Source organism: Periplaneta americana, chromosome 11 (genome assembly GCF_040183065.1).
Source record: "Periplaneta americana isolate PAMFEO1 chromosome 11, P.americana_PAMFEO1_priV1, whole genome shotgun sequence".
NCBI lineage: Eukaryota > Metazoa > Arthropoda > Insecta > Blattodea > Blattidae > Periplaneta > Periplaneta americana.
Genome location: NC_091127.1, coordinates 27,023,811 through 27,043,937, shown reverse-complemented (window position 1 = coordinate 27,043,937; position 20,127 = coordinate 27,023,811). Strand labels below are relative to the sequence as shown.

Here is a 20,127-nt window from a genome sequence, read left to right as displayed (position 1 = left end):
TTTCTGGTCTTGAATAATCATCTAAGCTGACACGAAAACGAGTAGCCCGACGAGAAAATATACTACGGCCCATTGTAAGCTCACCACAAACTCCGCTCCGTTTACTAAGCGAGATAAAAGATACATATATTAAACGGATGAAGAGAGCATAATATCACAGTCTACTATATACAGTCACGAAGCTTGAGTTTTGAGGGTGCTAGAAACAATAGACTGTGACGGTACTATTTTGCATTGCCTGTAATGAGGCGATATTAGCGATCCTAGTGGTGAGCAACTATCTAATGTTTGCATATTTACTACGTATTGAGCTTCGCGACTGTATATACTAGGCTGTGATAATATGGTAATCCTTTAAGCAAATATTCATTTACGGATTTCTGTGAGGTTTTGCCAAATAAAGATTCTATATTTGATCTTCAATCGTCACAGTATCCGAGACACGTGTAGGCTCCATTTCTAGCTCTCGTTACCTAAACACAGAGTATGCTATGGACGAAACGAACACATGTGCTTCTTCCTCAATTCTTCAATTGTAACTGACTTAATTTTCGTTAGTGTTGTATCATCCACTTCGCAGTTCTATCAACCTGTGCATTATTTGTGAAATGACCCTCGTACTTCGTATTGCACTTACTGTATTCATATAGATTTCTTTCCGTCTTACAAATACAAATTTGTTTTTGTCACACAAATTACTTGTCTATTATAATTCAGTGCTGTATCAGCAAGAGGAATAATTATAAGTTGTTAATCATGTTCAACACAAGAATAGAGTAAAACACATCATACAGAAAAATACATACTAAAATGAAATTGTCCATCGCTGTCGAGTAACGGTTAGCATGTCCGACCGTGAAACTAGCGAACCCGGGTTTCACTCCTGGTTGGAACAAATTGCCTGGTTGAGGTTTTTCAGAGGTTTTCCCTCAACCCATTAAGAGCAAATGCTGGGTAACTTTCGGCGCTGGACCCTGGACTCATTTCGTCGGCATTATCACCTTCATGTCATTCAGATGCTAGATAACCTTAGCATTTGATAAAGCGTCGTAAAATAACTAATTAAAAAAATGAAATTCAACACAAATAAATGCCACGAAACCATGAAATGCTGTTTTGTTTGAGGTAATCTAAATATCTAAGTAAATTTAAGGGGTTAGGTACAGCTTATAGCAGTAAATTTTTTGGAAATATTCAACATTTTTTTCCTCCATTACTGTATCTTATACAATAATGAAAATTGGTTTGTGTAAAACACTGTCCTTCTGCTATATGAATATATATATATATATATATATATATATATATATATATATATATATATATATGCGATTTAAAAAAATTATTTATATTTCTTTTTTCAAAATTCAAAACGATGGCAGTTCACTGTGCAGTGATAAAGCGTTTCGCTCATAACTCATAAACTTGTTAACTTTTTCATGTTCTCTCTCTTTTATTTTATTGCTGAAACTCATGTTTACAATATCATGCTCTTTCAATTACATTGCTTAATGAATATTTTTTTTTATTTTGCCTTAAAAGGAAATACTGATATTTGACCATTTTTTAAATGAATTTATTTTTATCAGACAATCTATCAAAGATAGAAAAGTAATTTTACATCATATTGTAGATATGACATCCATAAATACGCACAAAAAATTTCATCACAGAATGTTGGATAGTTTTTTAGTTATGAGTGAAACGCATCATCACTGCACAGTGAACTGTCACCATTTTGAATATTGAAAAAAGAAATATATATTTTTTTATCGTAAAAATATTTTTATGCTCGACCATGTCGAAATGTAGTAATTATACACCTGGTAGCACCCCTTTAATGGACCTTATTAAAGTACACCTATTCATTAAAGTTCAGGTGTTCCACCAATCAGAAAATATTATTGTAGCAATATGAAAGCGCAAGTATCGATTATTCTCGGATATGCAATCGAAAGACAACTAGCGCGAGATTAGACAATATTAAACTCAGTCGAAAAAAACAACACACAAATTAACATCAATTCACCATCATCTTCCAGCCTTTCACAAAGCACATTCCCGCAAATTCATTTCACCAATTGCCGGAAAAAATCAGTATGGTCGAACATAAAAAGTCGTATGAAACTTGACTATAATGGTAATTAAGACGCTTGTATGAAAATTATGAAACTCGCTTGCGCTCGTTTCATAAACATACTCGCGTCTTAATTACTACCATTATAGGCTCGTTGCATAATGTACTATTATCATATAGCAGAAGGACAGTGTTTTACACATACTAATTTTCATTATTGTACAAGATACAGTAATGGAGGAAAAAAATGTTGAATATTTCCAAAATTTTACTGCTGTAAGCTGTACCTAACCCCTTAATGTTATAAAATCTGGCCGATTTTACTTGTTTCTATAATAATTCTTACAGTTATTTAAAATAAATGTAATAATTACATAATTAATTAATAAAATTCTCCATTGCCACGTACCATTATCACTTTTTCATTCATTCATTCATTCATTCATTGAATCATTTTTCAAATATTTCATCGTATATACTTGTGAATTTTTTCCACAGGAATGTGAAATGAATATAATTACTTTTGAATCCAAGTGTCTAATTAAATTTACAATTTAATATAATCAACACCAGTTCACTCAACCGAATGTGATATGAGTAGTGCATGGGAGGCTGGCATAATATTATGGTATAAGAAGCATTTTATTTTCCTTTCTTTTAATTCATTGCTGCACTGATTTATTTTAAGCTATGTAATGAGCCCTTTCGGAACGTAAGACGTTTTCCATAATGTACATTATATACGAATAACTCTACTTGTAATATTATTTAAATACAATTAATAATTGTATATTGATATACAGTATTTACAATAGTTTGTAATGGTATAGACCACTGAAATTTTAAACATTAAATCATATCTTGTAGATGTCATTGTTACAATTTAATGTTACTTATATTTCAGTGTGTAACAAGCCGTTAAGCTTCCTATTTACTGTGACTTTTGTAAAAATTTTGTCGTCACTCTCATCAGCATCCCTAACTTATATACATTTATAATTCTCCAGTAACATAAAGGATAAGATCACGTCTTAACTTCTAGAAAAGTTATTAGCTAGGCCTATTTCATTAAAGTTTATCATAATACTTAATTCGTAATGTAATGTTCATATGTATTAGCTATTCCACTTGTTTGAATATACATTTTCTTGAACCCTATTTCACCCGAAAGTACATTAGGGTTATAGTTATAGCCTGAGTTTATATTATTATAATGAAAATTCATTTGACGTGGATAACCCAGTCTTGTTACTTAAAATTAACACATATCTACTACAATAATTTGAATTATTTACAGGACCTTAAATTAATTACATATAAAATTACATTGACGTGGGTAACCCACTTAAAATTAACACATATATACTACAATATTTTACATGTTCTTAAATATATTACATATAGACTTACATTGACGTGGGTTACCCAGTCTTGCTATTTACAATTAACAATTATATATACTACAATAATTTGAATTATTTACAAGTTCTTATTCAGCGCTAATATTATAATATAATTCATTACTACTGGGTGTTCATTTCAAAGTGTGTCATGACGTCACTGTTGTGAGTCAGCGATTTGAAGCGAGTTTCATCTTTTATGTCAGAGAAGTTGCCTATTAATCAAGGCGTTCAATCTGAACTTGAGAACGTGTACGGTATAACTTGAACGTCGTAGCAACAGATGGCGGTCTCTACTGTCTGTGTACTACCATAACCTCTTTCGAACTGTGTTTTGCGCGGGCAAGTCGTACGGCAACATTCCACAAAAAAAAAAAAAAAATCAAATGCTCCGCGTCCATTTGACCGTCGAAGTTTAATGTCAACAAATACGTAAGTAATCGTCTTAACCCTCTCCCCAAATCCCGACAGTAAGAAAAAACTCACCCCAGTACATGTTTCCAAACAGTTCACATTCCTGCCACTACCGGCGTTATCATACGTATCGGTAAGTACTCTTCAGAATGAACCCCGAACTTGGTAGGCAACTTCTCTGACACATAGGTAATACACCTCTGCGGAACTGTAGGAAGATTGACTTCTCTAGGCTCATCGACTAGCCACATGACGGCATACAGCGAGCCATGACACACTTTGAACTGAACACCCAGTATATACATATGTATATTGTGGTTGGGTATTTCAGCTAATAGAGCAACTATCTACGGACTGGAAGGTTCCGGGTTCAATTCCAGGTGGTGGCGGGATTTTTCTCGTTGCCAAAACTTCCAGAACTGCACTAAGGTCTCAGCCTCCTATCAAATAGCCTATTTTTTCCCCCAAGATTCCAATAAAAATCACTCATTTTAAAACAATTTCAGCTTAAGATTGAATAGTAGTAATCTTTATTGGCATAACTTATAACAAATAGAACACAATTAACCGGTCAATATAATCATTTAATATACTATTGTTGCACTTATAAGCCTTCACTATACGGTTTTGGAATGATGAAACATTAATATCTTCTCATACAAAGGAAACTTTTCATATGAAAGTTTATTTGCTTTAATTTTAAAGGGAAGATTAATTTAATTATTAACAGATTCCTAGTAGGCTTACTCATGCATAGAAATCTACTCTTGTCTTACTTAATCTCAAATGTATTTGCTTACGTCACAAATCACAAAATCACTTCACCGTAATCTCAATCCGCTTCATCTGAATTATGAGTAGTAATGAACTCAATCAATACAGTTTCCCCGTAAGGAAGTTGAGTAGAGAAAAGGGGTAATCCCCATTTACAAATACACTCATAGGCCTACAATTGCCTTATCCAATAACGATCAGTGGTCAAATGTTTATTGACGTTAAGGTACTCAGTATCATCATCTGCCTTGGATTCCTGGTGAGAGGATCTGGCAACTGTGACCACAATTCAGTTCTCTTCTGTAACAGGGGCGTACGCAAGGGGATGGGTTACCGAGTTTGAACTCCCCCTTGAACTTCAAAAAAAAAAAATCATATTTAGATTTAATATATATTTTATATCATCTCCCACACCTCCTTCAGTAATCCCTGCGGCACGTTCGAATTATAACAATGCTATCTTTATTATAGAGAGATCTACCAGCGAATAGGAATTATAAGAATGGACACTCAGCGAAATCTCCTGTTTTGTTTCTCTGTGCGCCGCCGTTTAGTTCCACTTTCAAGCGCTAGAGTTTAGTGTAATCCAGCACACTATAACATGATAATTGAATATAAGAGTTGAGACACAGGATCCAAACATCGCCTACCTTATTGCATAATCCAGTAACGCTTTGCTTCAAATAAATTCAAGTTAACAGCTTCTCCTTATTTCTCAGTGATAAACTAGTTATAATAATAATTTTGTTTGACCACCTCTGTGATACAGAGGGCCCGGGTTCGATTCCCGGTCGGGTTGAATTTCCTGGTTGAGGGTTTTTTTCAGGCTTTTCCCTCAACCGTAAAGCAAATGCCAGGAAATCCGGGCCACAACATCCCTGAATATCACCGGCCTCATTCATCACCGAAATCATATTCATAAACAAATCAGTAATACATATACAGTCGCCATCTAGTTCACAACAATAGAACCAGTCTCAACAATAGTACATAGGCCTTCGGATTTCACACAGAAGATTAACTCGCGGTATGACCAGAGATGTTAGAGCAAGTATAAATAATAGCGAAAGAAAGAAAAAAATAATTGTTTATGTTTATATATAATAAATTATATTTTAAAATAATATAATACATTATAAAATTATGTATCATATTCGTTTAATATTTGTGTACAATATATAGACACATGCAGTACTTCTCATAGGAGTTTTGTTTTTTTCATTTTCAGTGCTATCAAATCATTACATATTTTAATTGTTGATGGGGTCAACATTTCAACTCTCATTATAAAGGAACTCTAGAGTCTAGACATTACAGATAATGACGGATTTATTATTTCATCGGTCCAATTTATTTTATTTGAGTACATAAGTATCTAGATGTATTAATTGTATGTCTGTTATATTCCTCTGTGTTGACTGTTAGCTGGTGTGATGTCAGCGCCAGCTCTATGGAAAAATCATAATCTCACGCTCAAGCTGGTTTGAAGGTCATTGAAATCAGTCCTGCTACATCAAACGTACCGACGCGAAGTGTCCATACTTGTAATTCCCTATACGCTGGACCTACCGCCTAGTACCGACCTTGTAAATGTAAAGGTAGCTGACACAATATATTTAAATTTAGAAACATATTAAAAAGGTCGTTTTGACAGTTCTGCAGTGCATGTGTTAAATATTGTGCATTGTCGATTTTAAACCCATTTTAAGAACGACATTCACCCCTTCATTAGTTTGAATATTGACTGTACTGTGGTGAAACGTTCGTATTACGAATAATAATAATAATAATATTATTATTATTATTATTATTATTATTATTATTATTATTATTATTATTATTAATACACAGCATTTAAAATACCGATAATGTAAATTGTAAACAATTTTAATAATGACCCTCCCCTTGACAACATTCTGCGTACGTCACTGTTCTCTAATGTTTTTCACTAAAACTCCAATGTAAGGTATTTTAAAACTGAAAATGTAATACCAGTTAGATTGTTTTTTTTTTACAGGGCTACTGTATCACTGATGTACAAGTAATCACTTCTGCAGACCTCACTGGTAGGCTTTGTGAAAAAATATTAAAGTGGCTGTTGACTCGTTTTCACAGGGAAGGATGGCTCGAGTCTGTCACAGAAGGAGCGCGAGGAAAGGATCCGAGCTCTGCGGGAGCGCCAGAATGAGGAGAGACAGAGGAAGCTGGAGGAACTGAAGCAGCAGGCGCTAGCTGCCCAGAAGTTCCGCGAGCAGAAGGAGGAGGAGCGACGACGACGCATCGATGAGCTACGACAGCGAGACAGTGACAGACGCCACCAGGTGGAGGAGAGGAAGCGCCAGATATGGGAGGCGGAGAGAGACCGCCGGGAGGCCATTCTGCGAAAGAATCAGGTATACCTAAGCAGCACAACTTACATGGGCAGTACTCGAGTTGCCAGAAAGAAAAATTGGGTATTTCTGTGTCATTAGCAAGAACTAATGACGTAGTTATCGAATCTGAAAAGAAACATCTAATTTTCTTGTACGTTTAAGTAGAGGGAGACGATCTTTACATTTGCCACATTACATACGAAACAAATCGCAATACAGTAGGACCTCTATTATCCGTGGTAATGAAGGGGATGGGGTGAACGGCTAATCGAAAAAATTGGATAATCCGTATCATAAAAGCACAGTCTAGTATATACAGTCGCGAAGCTCAGTACGTAGTAAATATGCAAACATTAGATAGTTGCTCACCACTAGGATCGCTAATATCGCCTCATTACAGGCAATGCAAAATAGTACCGTCACAGTCTATTGTTCCTAGCACCCTCAAAACTCAAGCTTCGTGACTGTATATAGTAGACTGTGATAAAAGGTTTTCGTTTTGGTAATTTCCTCTATGGACTTGTAGTTAACAAGTGGATCACAAGTAGTAGGTTTACTACTACTTGTAGTAGGTTTATTTTGCCTGGCAGAGTTAAGGCCATGAGGCCTTCTCTTCCACTAAACCAGGTTTCAATAACATACATGAAATACAAAATTAGATTACAAAACAACACAAAAGAAAATACCTTAGAAATTACATAAAATATAGTAGAAAATTACAATAGACAAGATCAGTTACATAATATAAAATTACAAATAGTCAAGGTCAGTTACATAATATATAAAATAAAGTAGAAAATTACACATCAAAATCAGTTACATAACATAAGGGGAATATGCACACTCACACACACACACACACACACACACACACACACACACACACACACACCAGGGGCGTATTTTGCGGGCTACCGGGGCTACCGGCGGTAGCCCAAGGAAATTACAAAAGAAAAAGTTTATAATATAACATAATGTAATAATTTTGTATTATTAGTTTTACCATAGTAATTAAAATTAAAGTAATTGTTAGATATATTTTGTGTAATAATAGGGTCAGCGGTAGCCCAAACCCTTTAACCAGTATACGCCACTGACACACACACACACACACACACACACACACACACACACACACATACACACAAACAAACACTATTTATAAGACCTAAAATGCCCGAGATAAATTCGACGATTCGACAAGTTCACTAATTTAATTTTCGTTGTCAACGAGGGATTTTAAGGGGCAAGGAAACTCCTTGTCATGACAGCCGGTGGAAAGATATCAACAGTGAAGATCTCGTGTTGTGGTTCACATACTTCATACACTCCAAACTCGTATTCTGTTGCGAAAGGAGCCACAGTTTGTCTTTCCCCAAACCATTCAATTATTTGCACTTTTTTTTTCTTCGATATTTAGAACAGGAAGATCTCTTTTGACACCCGTAGAAGACATTTCATATAGAAGTTATAGAGTACGACAATTCGAACAGTAGACTGTGTAAGGGAAAGGAAAATGACTTGTAACACTCTATAGATAAAGTAACTTGCTAATACAGTGTACAATACTTAATATATTTCTCCAGCAAAAAAAAAAAAAAAGAAAGAAAAAAAAAAAAGAAAAAAAAAAAAAAGAAAAAAAAACACGGATAATTCACCAATCGGTTAATAGGGTGATGGATAGTCGGGGTTCTACTGTATACACGAGGAGTTACCGTCACGTACGGAGCATATTCCCGAAGACATTTTGAGCAAAAAATATCATATAAACATGGGTTCTATTCTAAATATTTTTAGAGTTACACTAATTTGAATTTATTTTAAAAATACTTTTTTTTTTTCTTTAGTTTTAAGGGTAAGAGAATATTACAATTCGTGAACTATTCAGAATTATAATTTCTTTAATTCGCTGGTATTCTGAAGCTAAAAATATGTTGTTAACTCCATAGTTGCTTCGTACATATTTTTTTTCTTTCAATTTTTAACTACAAAATTTCATTTTTCGTACGCATTTATCAGAACAAATGTTACTAATCACATTCTTGTAAACTCTTCAAGACTGTACAGAATGAGAATTAATACAATAAGAATTATGATTATCATAATTATAATACGCGAAATGCACATCTGTTCTCAATAAAAAATCATAGACTTGTGAAATATGAAAAATCGCCTGCATATACTGGCATTGTGGTTTTTATTAAATTACCATTGCAGATACAATGTTTACCTTATGCAAAATTTAAAGTGAAAGTTAAACAGATTTTAACCGATGAAACTTTTTACTCAGTAAAGGAATTATTAAATCACAAGTTATGATATATGCCATACTACTTGTTTATATTATTTATTTTAAATGTACTTTAACTTGTAGTGGCTTTAATTTCATTGTGCTTTTTATTTATTATGTAATTGACGTACGCATATAGAGTGTTAGTTGGGAGGCCAGAGGGGAAAAGACCTTTGGGGAGGCCGAGACGTACATGGGAGGATAATATTAAAATGGATTTGAGAGAGGTGGGATATGATGGTAGAGACTGGATTAATCTTGCTCAGGATAGGGACCAATGGCGGGCTTATGTGAGGGCGGCAATGAACCTCCGGGTTCCTTAAAAGCCAGTAAGTAAGTAAGTAATTGACGTGTACATCCATGTATAGAATAAACAATCAATCAATCAATCAATCAATCAACATTATGATGCAAAATTGAAATGTAAAGAATCAAATTGCTAGAAGTCGTATGATCTGTAACAATTATTATTGTGATAAGCCTCCCAACTAATACTCTATATGCATTTCTGGATTTAATGTTCCTAATTATGTTAGGTGAAGAATACAATGCGTGCAGTTCTGTGTTGTGTAACTTTCTCCATTTTCCTGCAACTTCATCACTTTTAGCCCGAAATATTTTCCTAAGCACCGTATTCTCGAACACCTTAACTTCTGCTCCTCTCTCAAAGTTAGTCCAAGAATACCATACAGAACAACGGCGTAAATTAATAGCATATAAAAATATTCATTGTTCGTAAATTTTGACATCATCCACACTGAATATCAACCATCGGTATCAGGGCTGCCAAGACACTAACACACACTGTAACTGATTCTTCTCATAATACTTGTATAAGAGGGAGGCGAACTCCGGTCTGTCATTAAATATGACATATTTGTCCCTTGCTCCCTTTCTGAGTGCAGTGTTGCAACATCTTCACATTGTACGCTAAATTAAAATGTGTGGTTTTTAAAATCAAATTTACTGAAAACCATCCATTCTATTAAAATGCGCCAAAGGGATAAATAATTCTTTATTAGATTTCCTGTCGAGATGGACAAAAATTACAAATCTACTCGCAATAGTTATCGAATTAGAGGAAGTTGAACATTTGGCAAAAAAAAAAAAAAATTCTGAGAAAACTACGAACTTCCTACCAATATGGTATGAAACTTTTTTGTTATATACAACATGAGAAATTTAATCTGAAAATTTGTGTGGTTATTTCACTTCCACCCTGTACAGTATGATAGCAGTAAATTGATTAATTTACGGATCATGGAGTAGTGACGTGTTAAAGTTTACACTTTGATAACTGTATCAGTAGCTCTTACGTGTTTGTGCTTTTCCTTGATAGGAAAGAGAAGCTCGGATTGACTCTAAGCGGAAGAATGAACGCAGTTCAATAGTATTTGCATTTGGAAGTTCAACCCCGAGAATGCTAGAGCCTGCTGATACTGGTGGTTCCTTCTGGGGCACTAGAAGGTAAGTGAACAAGCCTTGAAATATTTGAATACATAGTTTTTCAATATAATGAAAGTCTAAAATCTTTAAAAAAAAATTCACTGTTTTAACATTTGTTAAAGAAAGGTGATATATCTTAATATACCATACTGCATCATCAGTAAATAACTCACAGTATTTACAGTTAATATAAGATTTATTTAGTTTTCCTTTATAAGATCATTTACAAAGTTAAATTTCTTCTATCCACTTCATTATAAATGCTGTACATATAAATTCGAGACATGGTAAATTTATATAATTAAAAAAATTATTATTAAACTAGCTGTACCTGTGCGCTCCGCTGCACCTGTTAGAAATAAATATAAAGTAATTACATAATTAAAATAGGGCGTTTGATCTACGGAACATCCGTGTTTGATAGAAGGATAAATCGTTTAATATGTTACTTAATTTAAATTGTATTTAAATAATTAAAATGCGGTCATTTTGGTCTAGAGAGCAATCATTTGGTGCAATGACAATTCCTTTAACATGTTTCTTAATTGTTATTACATGCAACCATAGTTTAATGAAGATAGACATATCATTTAGTTTTAATGTGTATACTTTATATTACTTGCTATATGTTTCAGAAGTTACTGTAATAACATTGTAGAATTATGTCCATCTACAGAAACTACACTTTCCAATGGTGAAATAATAATTAAACAATTAATTAGCTTCCCATATTACTTCATACAAACACAGAAACATTCTCTTAGGCTATGTTTAATAGCTTTTGAACATCCGTGTTTGATAGAAGGATAAATCGTTTAATATGTTACTTAATTTAAATTGTATTTAAATAATTAAAATGCGGTCATTTTGGTCTAGAGAGCAATCATTTGGTGCAATGACAATTCCTTTAACATGTTTCTTAATTGTTATTACATGCAACCATAGTTTAATGAAGATTGACATATCATTTAGTTTTAATTGTATACTTTATATTACTTGCTATATGTTTCAGAAGTTACTGTAATAACATTGTAGAATTATGTCCATCTAGAGAAACTACACTTTCCAATGGTGAAATAATAATTAAACAATTAATTAGCTTCCGATATTACGTCATACAAACACAGAAACATTCTCTTAGGCTATGTTTAATAGCTTTCGATTGTTGTTGTCCAAGGCCCCTTATAGACGAAGTCATTTGTTTTTATTTCAGTACAGCGCCTTAGATGGTGTTATTGTAATTTTAAAACTCATTATCTCATTAAATATCAGTCCTATCAAAATTTTGTATAGAATAAAACTTATTGGAAATTATTTTTAAAGAAACTTTTGTTATGTAATATTTTTCATGAAAATCAATAATAAGCGAGATATTTCGATTTATTTAATTCAGGCCCCCTTATAACCCCCCTTTTAAATAAAGTATTTTGAATGTCATATAGCCTAAAATCTAAGTTACAACGAACTTAATTTATATTCCAATTTTCATATAAATCGGTTCAGCCATTATCGCGTGAAAAGGTAACAAACATCCAGACAGACAGACAGACAGACATACAAAAAATAATTTCAAAAAAGCTATTTTCGATTTCAGGATGGTTAATTATACATGTTAACACCAATTATTTTTGGAAAATCGAAAATTACCAGATAAATTTTGGCTACAGATTTATTATTAGTATAGATAATAAGCCTCGCAATACAAATGTTGACATTACACTTACACGTTTTGAAATATGCATTTAATTCTAATTGTAATTAACAATTTCATTCTTAGGTTGAAATATGCGAGACTTTATTATATTCTTGTGTATTCTTATAGTGTACAATATAACTGTATTTTCTTAAATCTTCCAATTTTCTGCGTAATAGTGTTTTCTGCATACTTTCTTAATATATATTTTAATTTCACATCACTTGTGTTTCTTTGTTACGTAATTTCCATACATCCAATAAGATAGAAGTACATGTGTTAACATTCATTCACTTGGTATTTTTGTAATTACGAATTTACTAGAGTTGGATTCAATTTCAAACAACAAAATGAATATATTGACCCCATTCATGATTTAAAACTTTTACACTCTTCAGTGTGGTTGGAAATGTTTATGTTTTTACACTATGTATGTAGAAACAGGCAACTTTTCGAAGCTACATATGGGCTCCAACCTAGAAGAATAGCTCTTGGCAATGGATCAAGGTAGCTAGAATGTATAGGTAACAGATCTAAGAAATAGGTTACTTTCGTCTTGCCATCTCTGCTGATGTAAAAGATTTATTTCTTTCCTCTAGGAAATACTACTATATTGAGACTATTTTGCTCTTGTCATTATTTGACATTGTACTCTTTCAATTAATATCAACCTTACACACAAGGTTAGATTCCTGTGGCATGGGGTAATAAAGATTTCAGACATTTTTTCTTCCCTTTGAAGGAATAAATTTCTAGTTATTGTCTTAAGTTTTCATATATTTGTGTCATTCCTTCATTACTCTTGGATATTTCCTTTTCGAGTCCACACCTGTGGAGTAACAGTTAGCACGTCTAGCCGCGAAACCAGGTGGCCCGGGTTCGATTCCCGGTCGGGACAAGTTACCTGGTTGAGGTTTTTTCCGGAGTTTTCCCTCAACCCAATATGAGCAAATGCTGGGTAATTTACGGTGTTGGACCCCGGACTCATTTCACCGGCATTATCACCTTCATCTCATTCAGACGCTAAATAACGTAAGATGTTGATAAAGCGTCGTAAAATAACCTACTAAAATAAAAAAAATTTCCTTTTCGAAACTTACTTAAGTATCCTGGAGACTGTAAGTGTAGCCTTTCTTCACATTTATTATAAAGTCAGTCTTTAGCTATAAGAAAATTGTTGAATAGTGCAAAAAAAAGGGGGGGGGGATATTAACAAGGAAATTTACTGATGAACTGTTAAATTATTGGAATAAATATATTATGATATGATATTTATTATATTATAGATCACAGACAAAGTACATACAAGTAATCAATTGAACCCTTACATTACACACTTTATAATAATTTTTTACACAAAGATATAATATTATTTAAATACAATTTCTACAATTTACATATTTAATAAACAATTTTTTTTTAATCTTACACTTGCTTTTAGTTTTGTGCAAGACTCAACTCATTCTAGTATGTAGTTACAATCAGTATTTGTTCACCTTCCTATTTATTTATTTATTTATTTATATATTTATTTTCTTTTTTTTTTTCATTCAATTCTATTTCATTTATTCTTTCCATTCTAATTTTTTTAGTCAAAAAGAAATATAAACCTAATTGCTTTTGCAGTTTTGTATTATTATTATTATTATTCAGTTTTTTATAGCTATTTCTTTATTTACAGTATTTGTAGAAACTTTTCATTTATAAATTTCATTCGTATATCTTTTGTATTTTGACATTCAAGAACGATGTGAATGTTATCTTCTCTCCGTCCACATAATGGGCATGTGCCTTGAGGTATATTGCCTCTATTACGTCTTAATTTCCAAATCCCCAGTCTGAACCAGGCTAGTCAAAATCTTTCTTTCATATTCATTATATTCTTTAAAAAAATATTAGGGATCGCATTTCATTGATACTACTAAAATCATTTTGCCTAGTTATATTTTTACATCTTGATTTAATTAGATTTAGGCTTGCTGACATATTTCTTGTAGCTAAGCTATTCCATAACCTCCCTAGCCCAATATTAAAGATGTTATTTGTAATATTCACGATTGCTTTATTTGTCGTATTAGCAATTTGATTTAATAAATATTGTTTCATAAACTTATTTTGGTCACTTTGGATTCTTTTAATTAAGTATTTTGTGTTCCTAACTAGGATTGTACTCATTATACTGTCTATTCCCATTTCTATTCTAGCTGGATTATTTGAAGAATTTAAACTAATATTTAATACTTTTTTACAATATGCGGCTCTTATTCTATTTAAATTTATTAATGCTTTTTCTTCTAATCCCCATATCTCATCATCATCATCATCATCATCCTTCACGAATTAGGCCTCTGTAGACCTGTTTCGGCCCCATCTAGCAGTCTTCTTAACGGTCTTCCTGGTCGACGATGTCCTCTGGGTTTATATTGCATCATAATTTTTGGGATTCTTGAATTTTCCATTCTTCTTACATGATCTAGTCAATTGAATTTGTATCTGGTGATTTTTTCTTCTACTGACTCTACTTCTAATTGTTCTAAAATTTCTTCATTCCTTTTTCGGTCTAAAAGAGTATATCCTGCTGTTCTCCTGAAAAATTTCATTTCCGTTGCTTTGATTCTGTTCATGTCTTTTTTCTTTAATGTCCAAATCTCGCTTCCGTATAGAAGGGTGGGTAATGCTAGTGTATTATATATTTTTATTCTTGTAGATTTTTGTACTAATTTAGCTTTTAATGTATTGTTTATTATTCCTAGAATTTGTGTAAATTTGGTAATTTTCTTGTTCACATCTTTTTCATTTTGATAAGATATTTCACAACCCAGATAATTGAAATTTTGCACTTGTTCGAGGCATTGGTTATTGTGTATTATCTTACTTCTCACTGGGTCTTGTCCTAAAAATGCCATTACTTTTGATTTTTGTGCTGAAATTTCCATCCCAAAATCTTTTAATATTTCATTTAATGTATACAATCCTCTTTGTAAATTATCCTCTGAATTGGAAATTATGACTTGATAGAGTAAGGTATTTAATGTTAGAGCACTGGTTATTTTGATTCCTGATGTGTAGATTTGGTTCCATTTTAAAATAATTTCATTTATATAAATATTAAATAAAGTTGGTGATAGTGGACAACCTTGTCGAACTCCATTATTAACTAATTTTCTTTCGGATATAGATAATTTGATGACAACCCATATCTCATATCCATATAATAATCTAGATTTGAATAAATAAATAACGACTTCATTTTGTTAACATTTTTGGTGTTATATTACCTGATTCACTAGTTTCGATGTTGTTTGCATCATCCTCTGAATCCTATAGAGTTCCAGCACTGTGTTTTGTTTTTTTGTTGTGGTGGGATGTGTTCATGATCTATTGAAAAGAATGTGTGTTCTGAAATTCAATTGAGTGCTGAGGATGTCTATACAATCACGAATACAATCCACCACAATAATAAAACAAAAAATAGTCCTGTAACTCACTAGGATTCAGAGGATGATGCAAACCAGTGGCGGTTCCTCGGGGGAGGGAAGGGAGGAACGTCCTCCTCACATTTTTCTTCTTTTGAAATTAAATACCAAATAAAATATGTGCCTTGAAATTCAAAGAAGATTCGATAATTTTTAAGTTCACAGCTATAAGAAAACCTCGGTTGATCGAGTTTTAAACACTGGGCCCTCATGTGCTGCTAGAAAACTGTGAGAAAGATACGAGATTGTTTGTGTGGAGGAAAGCCAATCCATTCCTCCTTTACTGCAGTTAACACACATAGACAACAGCGCACTAGCGGCCAGAGAAAGAAGCAGAGTTTTAAAGCAAGTAAATGAACGGATAGGGAGGAGATCCTCCTCTGAATCAGCGCATGGGCGGGAAATAGAAACCGACTGGTCGTGCAGCAAGCTCGCTACCGCTGCCATCTAACGATCTTGCATTCAACCAGACTATAACACATCCAGGAGGAGGCACAATAAAAACAGTTTTAACGCAACGCTATGAAAGACACCATATAAACATTTTTTTTTTTTTTAATTATAAATCAAAAATATTATTCATTGCACTTTATATAAGCTACTATCCATGGTTTGAAACTTTCAAGGATATTTGAAAGTTAAAGTCGGGTTTATATAAAACAAAGAGGAAGTAGTTCTACATTAGTATCACAGATCTTTTTGGCCCCTGAAATTCACTTCCATTCATTGTGTACTAGATAGGGCAACAGCCAAGTTGTCAGTTTTGTACAAATATTTGAAACTGAAAGTAGTACTCCAAACTACATTATTTTTAACATAAAAAATTTATTAGCTACCGGCAACTTTTAACAATAATGGTAGTATGGCTTTACAAGAACTAATATTCTTCAAAAGTATGTGATACTGAACTTGTAAAATGTACATGTGGCAACACAGACCACGTGGTACAGTTTTCTCGCTTTCCTCAGATTATTTCCCATTCCCATTTCCTCAGTTCCGATTACATGTTAGTTGCTATAGTCTCTTCCAACACGTGTGATGCTGTAGTGTGCTCGAAAAATGCTGCGAGGTGAATTTCCTTGTAATTGTTAATATGTGCAATTATTTAACAATGAATGGAAGTGAAAACATATATTTTGGAAAATTTAGGAAACTCAGTTTTCAAGAACAGATTATTGCTATACAGAAGGGAAGACCAATCCCAACACTACCTGGTCTTACATTTATGCATGTTGGCTAATTTGTAGCATGTTTCATTTAAGAAAAGTGTCATTTCGTCCTTTTACCTTCTTTCCTCCCCTTAAGAAATACGCAGGAGCCGCCACTGATGCAAACAACATCGAAACAAGTCAATCAGGTAACATGACACGACAAATGTATAGGTCTAATGTTAACACAGTGAAGTCGTTATTTATTTATTCAAAAAACGTAACAGTTCATCAATGATTATATAAGTGTTAAAAGAATGTATTCAAAAATGAAGAAGGAAATTCAATATGTTTAATCTTTTTTGTGAAAGCACGATTACATTATATGACCTACTGCAACTGAAATGGGATGTTTGGTTTCAGAGCAACATCCACAACAAATGTGATGATGTTCACAGCAGCAACTGCAGCACCGTTGACTCGTCGATCGTCAGAACGGGAGCTGGATGGTAGCAAGAAGAGAGCCACCTCTGCCAGTGGTCTAGATCGCAAGCCAGGGGAAGGTTAGTACTTTAATAATTTCCAATAGTGTATAACAAATGTGTAGATGTTGTGTGAAGAACAATTTCAGCTGCATACGTATACTTCTGAGCCACTGATAATCGTTAATTTCATTGAAATGAAACTGAAAATTGTTTTCAAGTGAAGTGTTATTTGAGGTAAGAAAGCTCATTGTTAGGATTGAAAACTTTATTGAACTGTTAAGTTCTTTAAAATGAACAATCACTTCAGTGTATTAATATTAAATAGCTTTTGACTGGCGTGACACAGCACCTTATTTCATTGAATTTGCTACTTCAGGGAAAGAACCAAATTGTCACACAGCTCTATGATCATATTCGAGCCTTTCAAATCAAGCTTAGACTGTGGGAAAATCAGATCTCTAATAATAACTTCGTTCACTTTTCATCATAAAAGAGTACCATTGAAAATTATGGGGGTATGCCCCATATCAGCTATTATGCAACACTGATCAAGTCTCCGAAATTAATTCAATGAGAGATTTAAGGATTTCCAACATCTGACATAATTTTCTTTGTTCTTTGCTTCCTTTGCAGTTGATGTTGAAAGGATAAAGAAGAAACGTAACTTGAAGTTATTCATTTACAGCGTGATTCAGTCCTTCAAGAGGCATTTACAAATGTACTCTTACCAGAATTTTACTCACAAAACTTCGGTGAAAATATCCCATAATGAATGCTGAATGTTACTAAAATACTTTCAATGTTTGGCGAACAATTTTTCTCCCTCTTAAAGTTGAACAAGTCCAAATGTTGAACAAATCCAAATTAAAAAGTGTGTGTGTGTGTGTGTGTGTGTGTGTGTGTGTGTGTGTGTGTGTGTGTGTGTGTGTGTGTGTGTGTGTGTGTGTGTGTGTGTGTGTGCGTGCGCGCGCGCGGTTTTTTCGGATTCCACATACTGTGGGTAGATAGCAGGACTGTGACCCATTTTCAAGTTGCACACCACTTCAGTGGGCCATGTTATGCATGATGTATATCTGTGAGGAGTTATGTCGTGTACTAGGGTGAGTGTATGTGTAAGTGTATGAAATGGATGAGGATAATGATGAAGGTAAGAAAGGGAGAAGGGGAAACCCGGTGTCAGCACATAGCCTATTCCTGTCGAATAACACCAAGGGGGGCTGCCAGGCTTAACGTTCCTATCTGACAGACGAATCACTATCAACAGTGACATATGCCTTCTCTTCATATGCACTGCGAAGAGTTTTGGGATTTAACCCAAGCATATTGGTGCACAATTTAGTGATTAGAAGTTGTGCACCGCCATCTCTACTAGTCCCAAGGTAGAAATTTTACATGAAAATTTCTGATCCTCCAGGAATCGAACCATTATGAGAGTTGTATCAAGCCAGAACATTTCACCAGATTTCAAACATCAGTAATTCAGTTTTAAACATATATAGTAATTTAAAATAGTGCATTAAATTTCATGTTGTGGAACTGTGAGGGGAGTTTATATTTTATTTAATTCAGTCATGTCAGATTCTGTTCGCCCTACATGAGAGGATGACATATGAGTATGGAAGTATGCAGGATGTATGAAGATGAAGGTGATAATGACGGCGAAATGAAGCCAGGGCCTGGCGCCGAACATTACCCACCATTTGCTCTTAATGGGTTGAGGAAAAACTCTGGAAAAAGGCCTGAACCATGCAACTTGTCTCAATCAGGATTCGATCCTGGGCCTGCTACTTTTTCAGTCAGACACACTAACCACTACTCCAAAGAAATGGACTTCTTTGAGTATTAGAGATGTATATTTTGTTATAATTTTGGCTCTTAAGTATGCTTGTAATGCTGAAATCATGTCTTAATGTTAAATATAAAATCAGATACCCATCTGGCAGATGAATGGTACATAGACATTCATTACATGTACATAATCCAAAAGAAACATTTATTATCTAATATCAGGTTGTAAAAATTGCATCTTTTGCACAGGTTATATTAATAATTGTTATAAATTTGCAAATATTTATCACTTTCTGCTTACAATAGATACAAAATTAAAGTTCTACTTTAAGCTTACAATTTTTCTTCCTTATACAGTAGAAAACTTAAATACAATTATTTTTTCAGCATTTGAGATGCACGTATGTAAATTATAATTCCAGTAACGAGAAAATTTAATCAGGTTATGTCTACACTGATTACAGATTAAAACAGAGCACTTATCTTTGTTACTTAGTAGAATATTTTCAGTTTTAAGTCAACTTCAATGGTCATATTTTAGTGCTTCTAGTTGATAATGGAGGGGGAAGTAATTTTATATTCTAGGATGCTAATGAAGCATCTGCATGGAAAGACTGAGGGAGACCCCAGTCAGATTACCTGGTCCCTGGACTGAAAAACAAACGAAGCTGTCACATAACATAATAATGGCCACTTGGTAGTGCTCTTCAGAAAATGTTTGTGTTCTATAATATATGGGCAGGATTTGGAATTATCTTAGATCG

The 20,127-nt window shown here is 33.5% G+C and overlaps 1 protein-coding gene across 16 annotated transcripts in view; it reads left to right on the top strand.

Moving 5' to 3' along the window:
* Positions 1-20,127, top strand: part of LOC138708889 (ensconsin-like) — a 674,766-nt gene that overhangs the window by 577,938 nt on the left and 76,701 nt on the right. For all 16 annotated transcript variants that reach the window (XM_069839179.1, XM_069839170.1, XM_069839172.1 and 13 more), the window contains 3 exons: positions 6,781-7,058; positions 10,667-10,794; positions 17,514-17,653. In XM_069839179.1, coding sequence (XP_069695280.1) covers positions 6,781-7,058; positions 10,667-10,794; positions 17,514-17,653 — 546 coding nt within the window. The remainder of the gene's footprint in view (positions 1-6,780; positions 7,059-10,666; positions 10,795-17,513; positions 17,654-20,127) is intronic.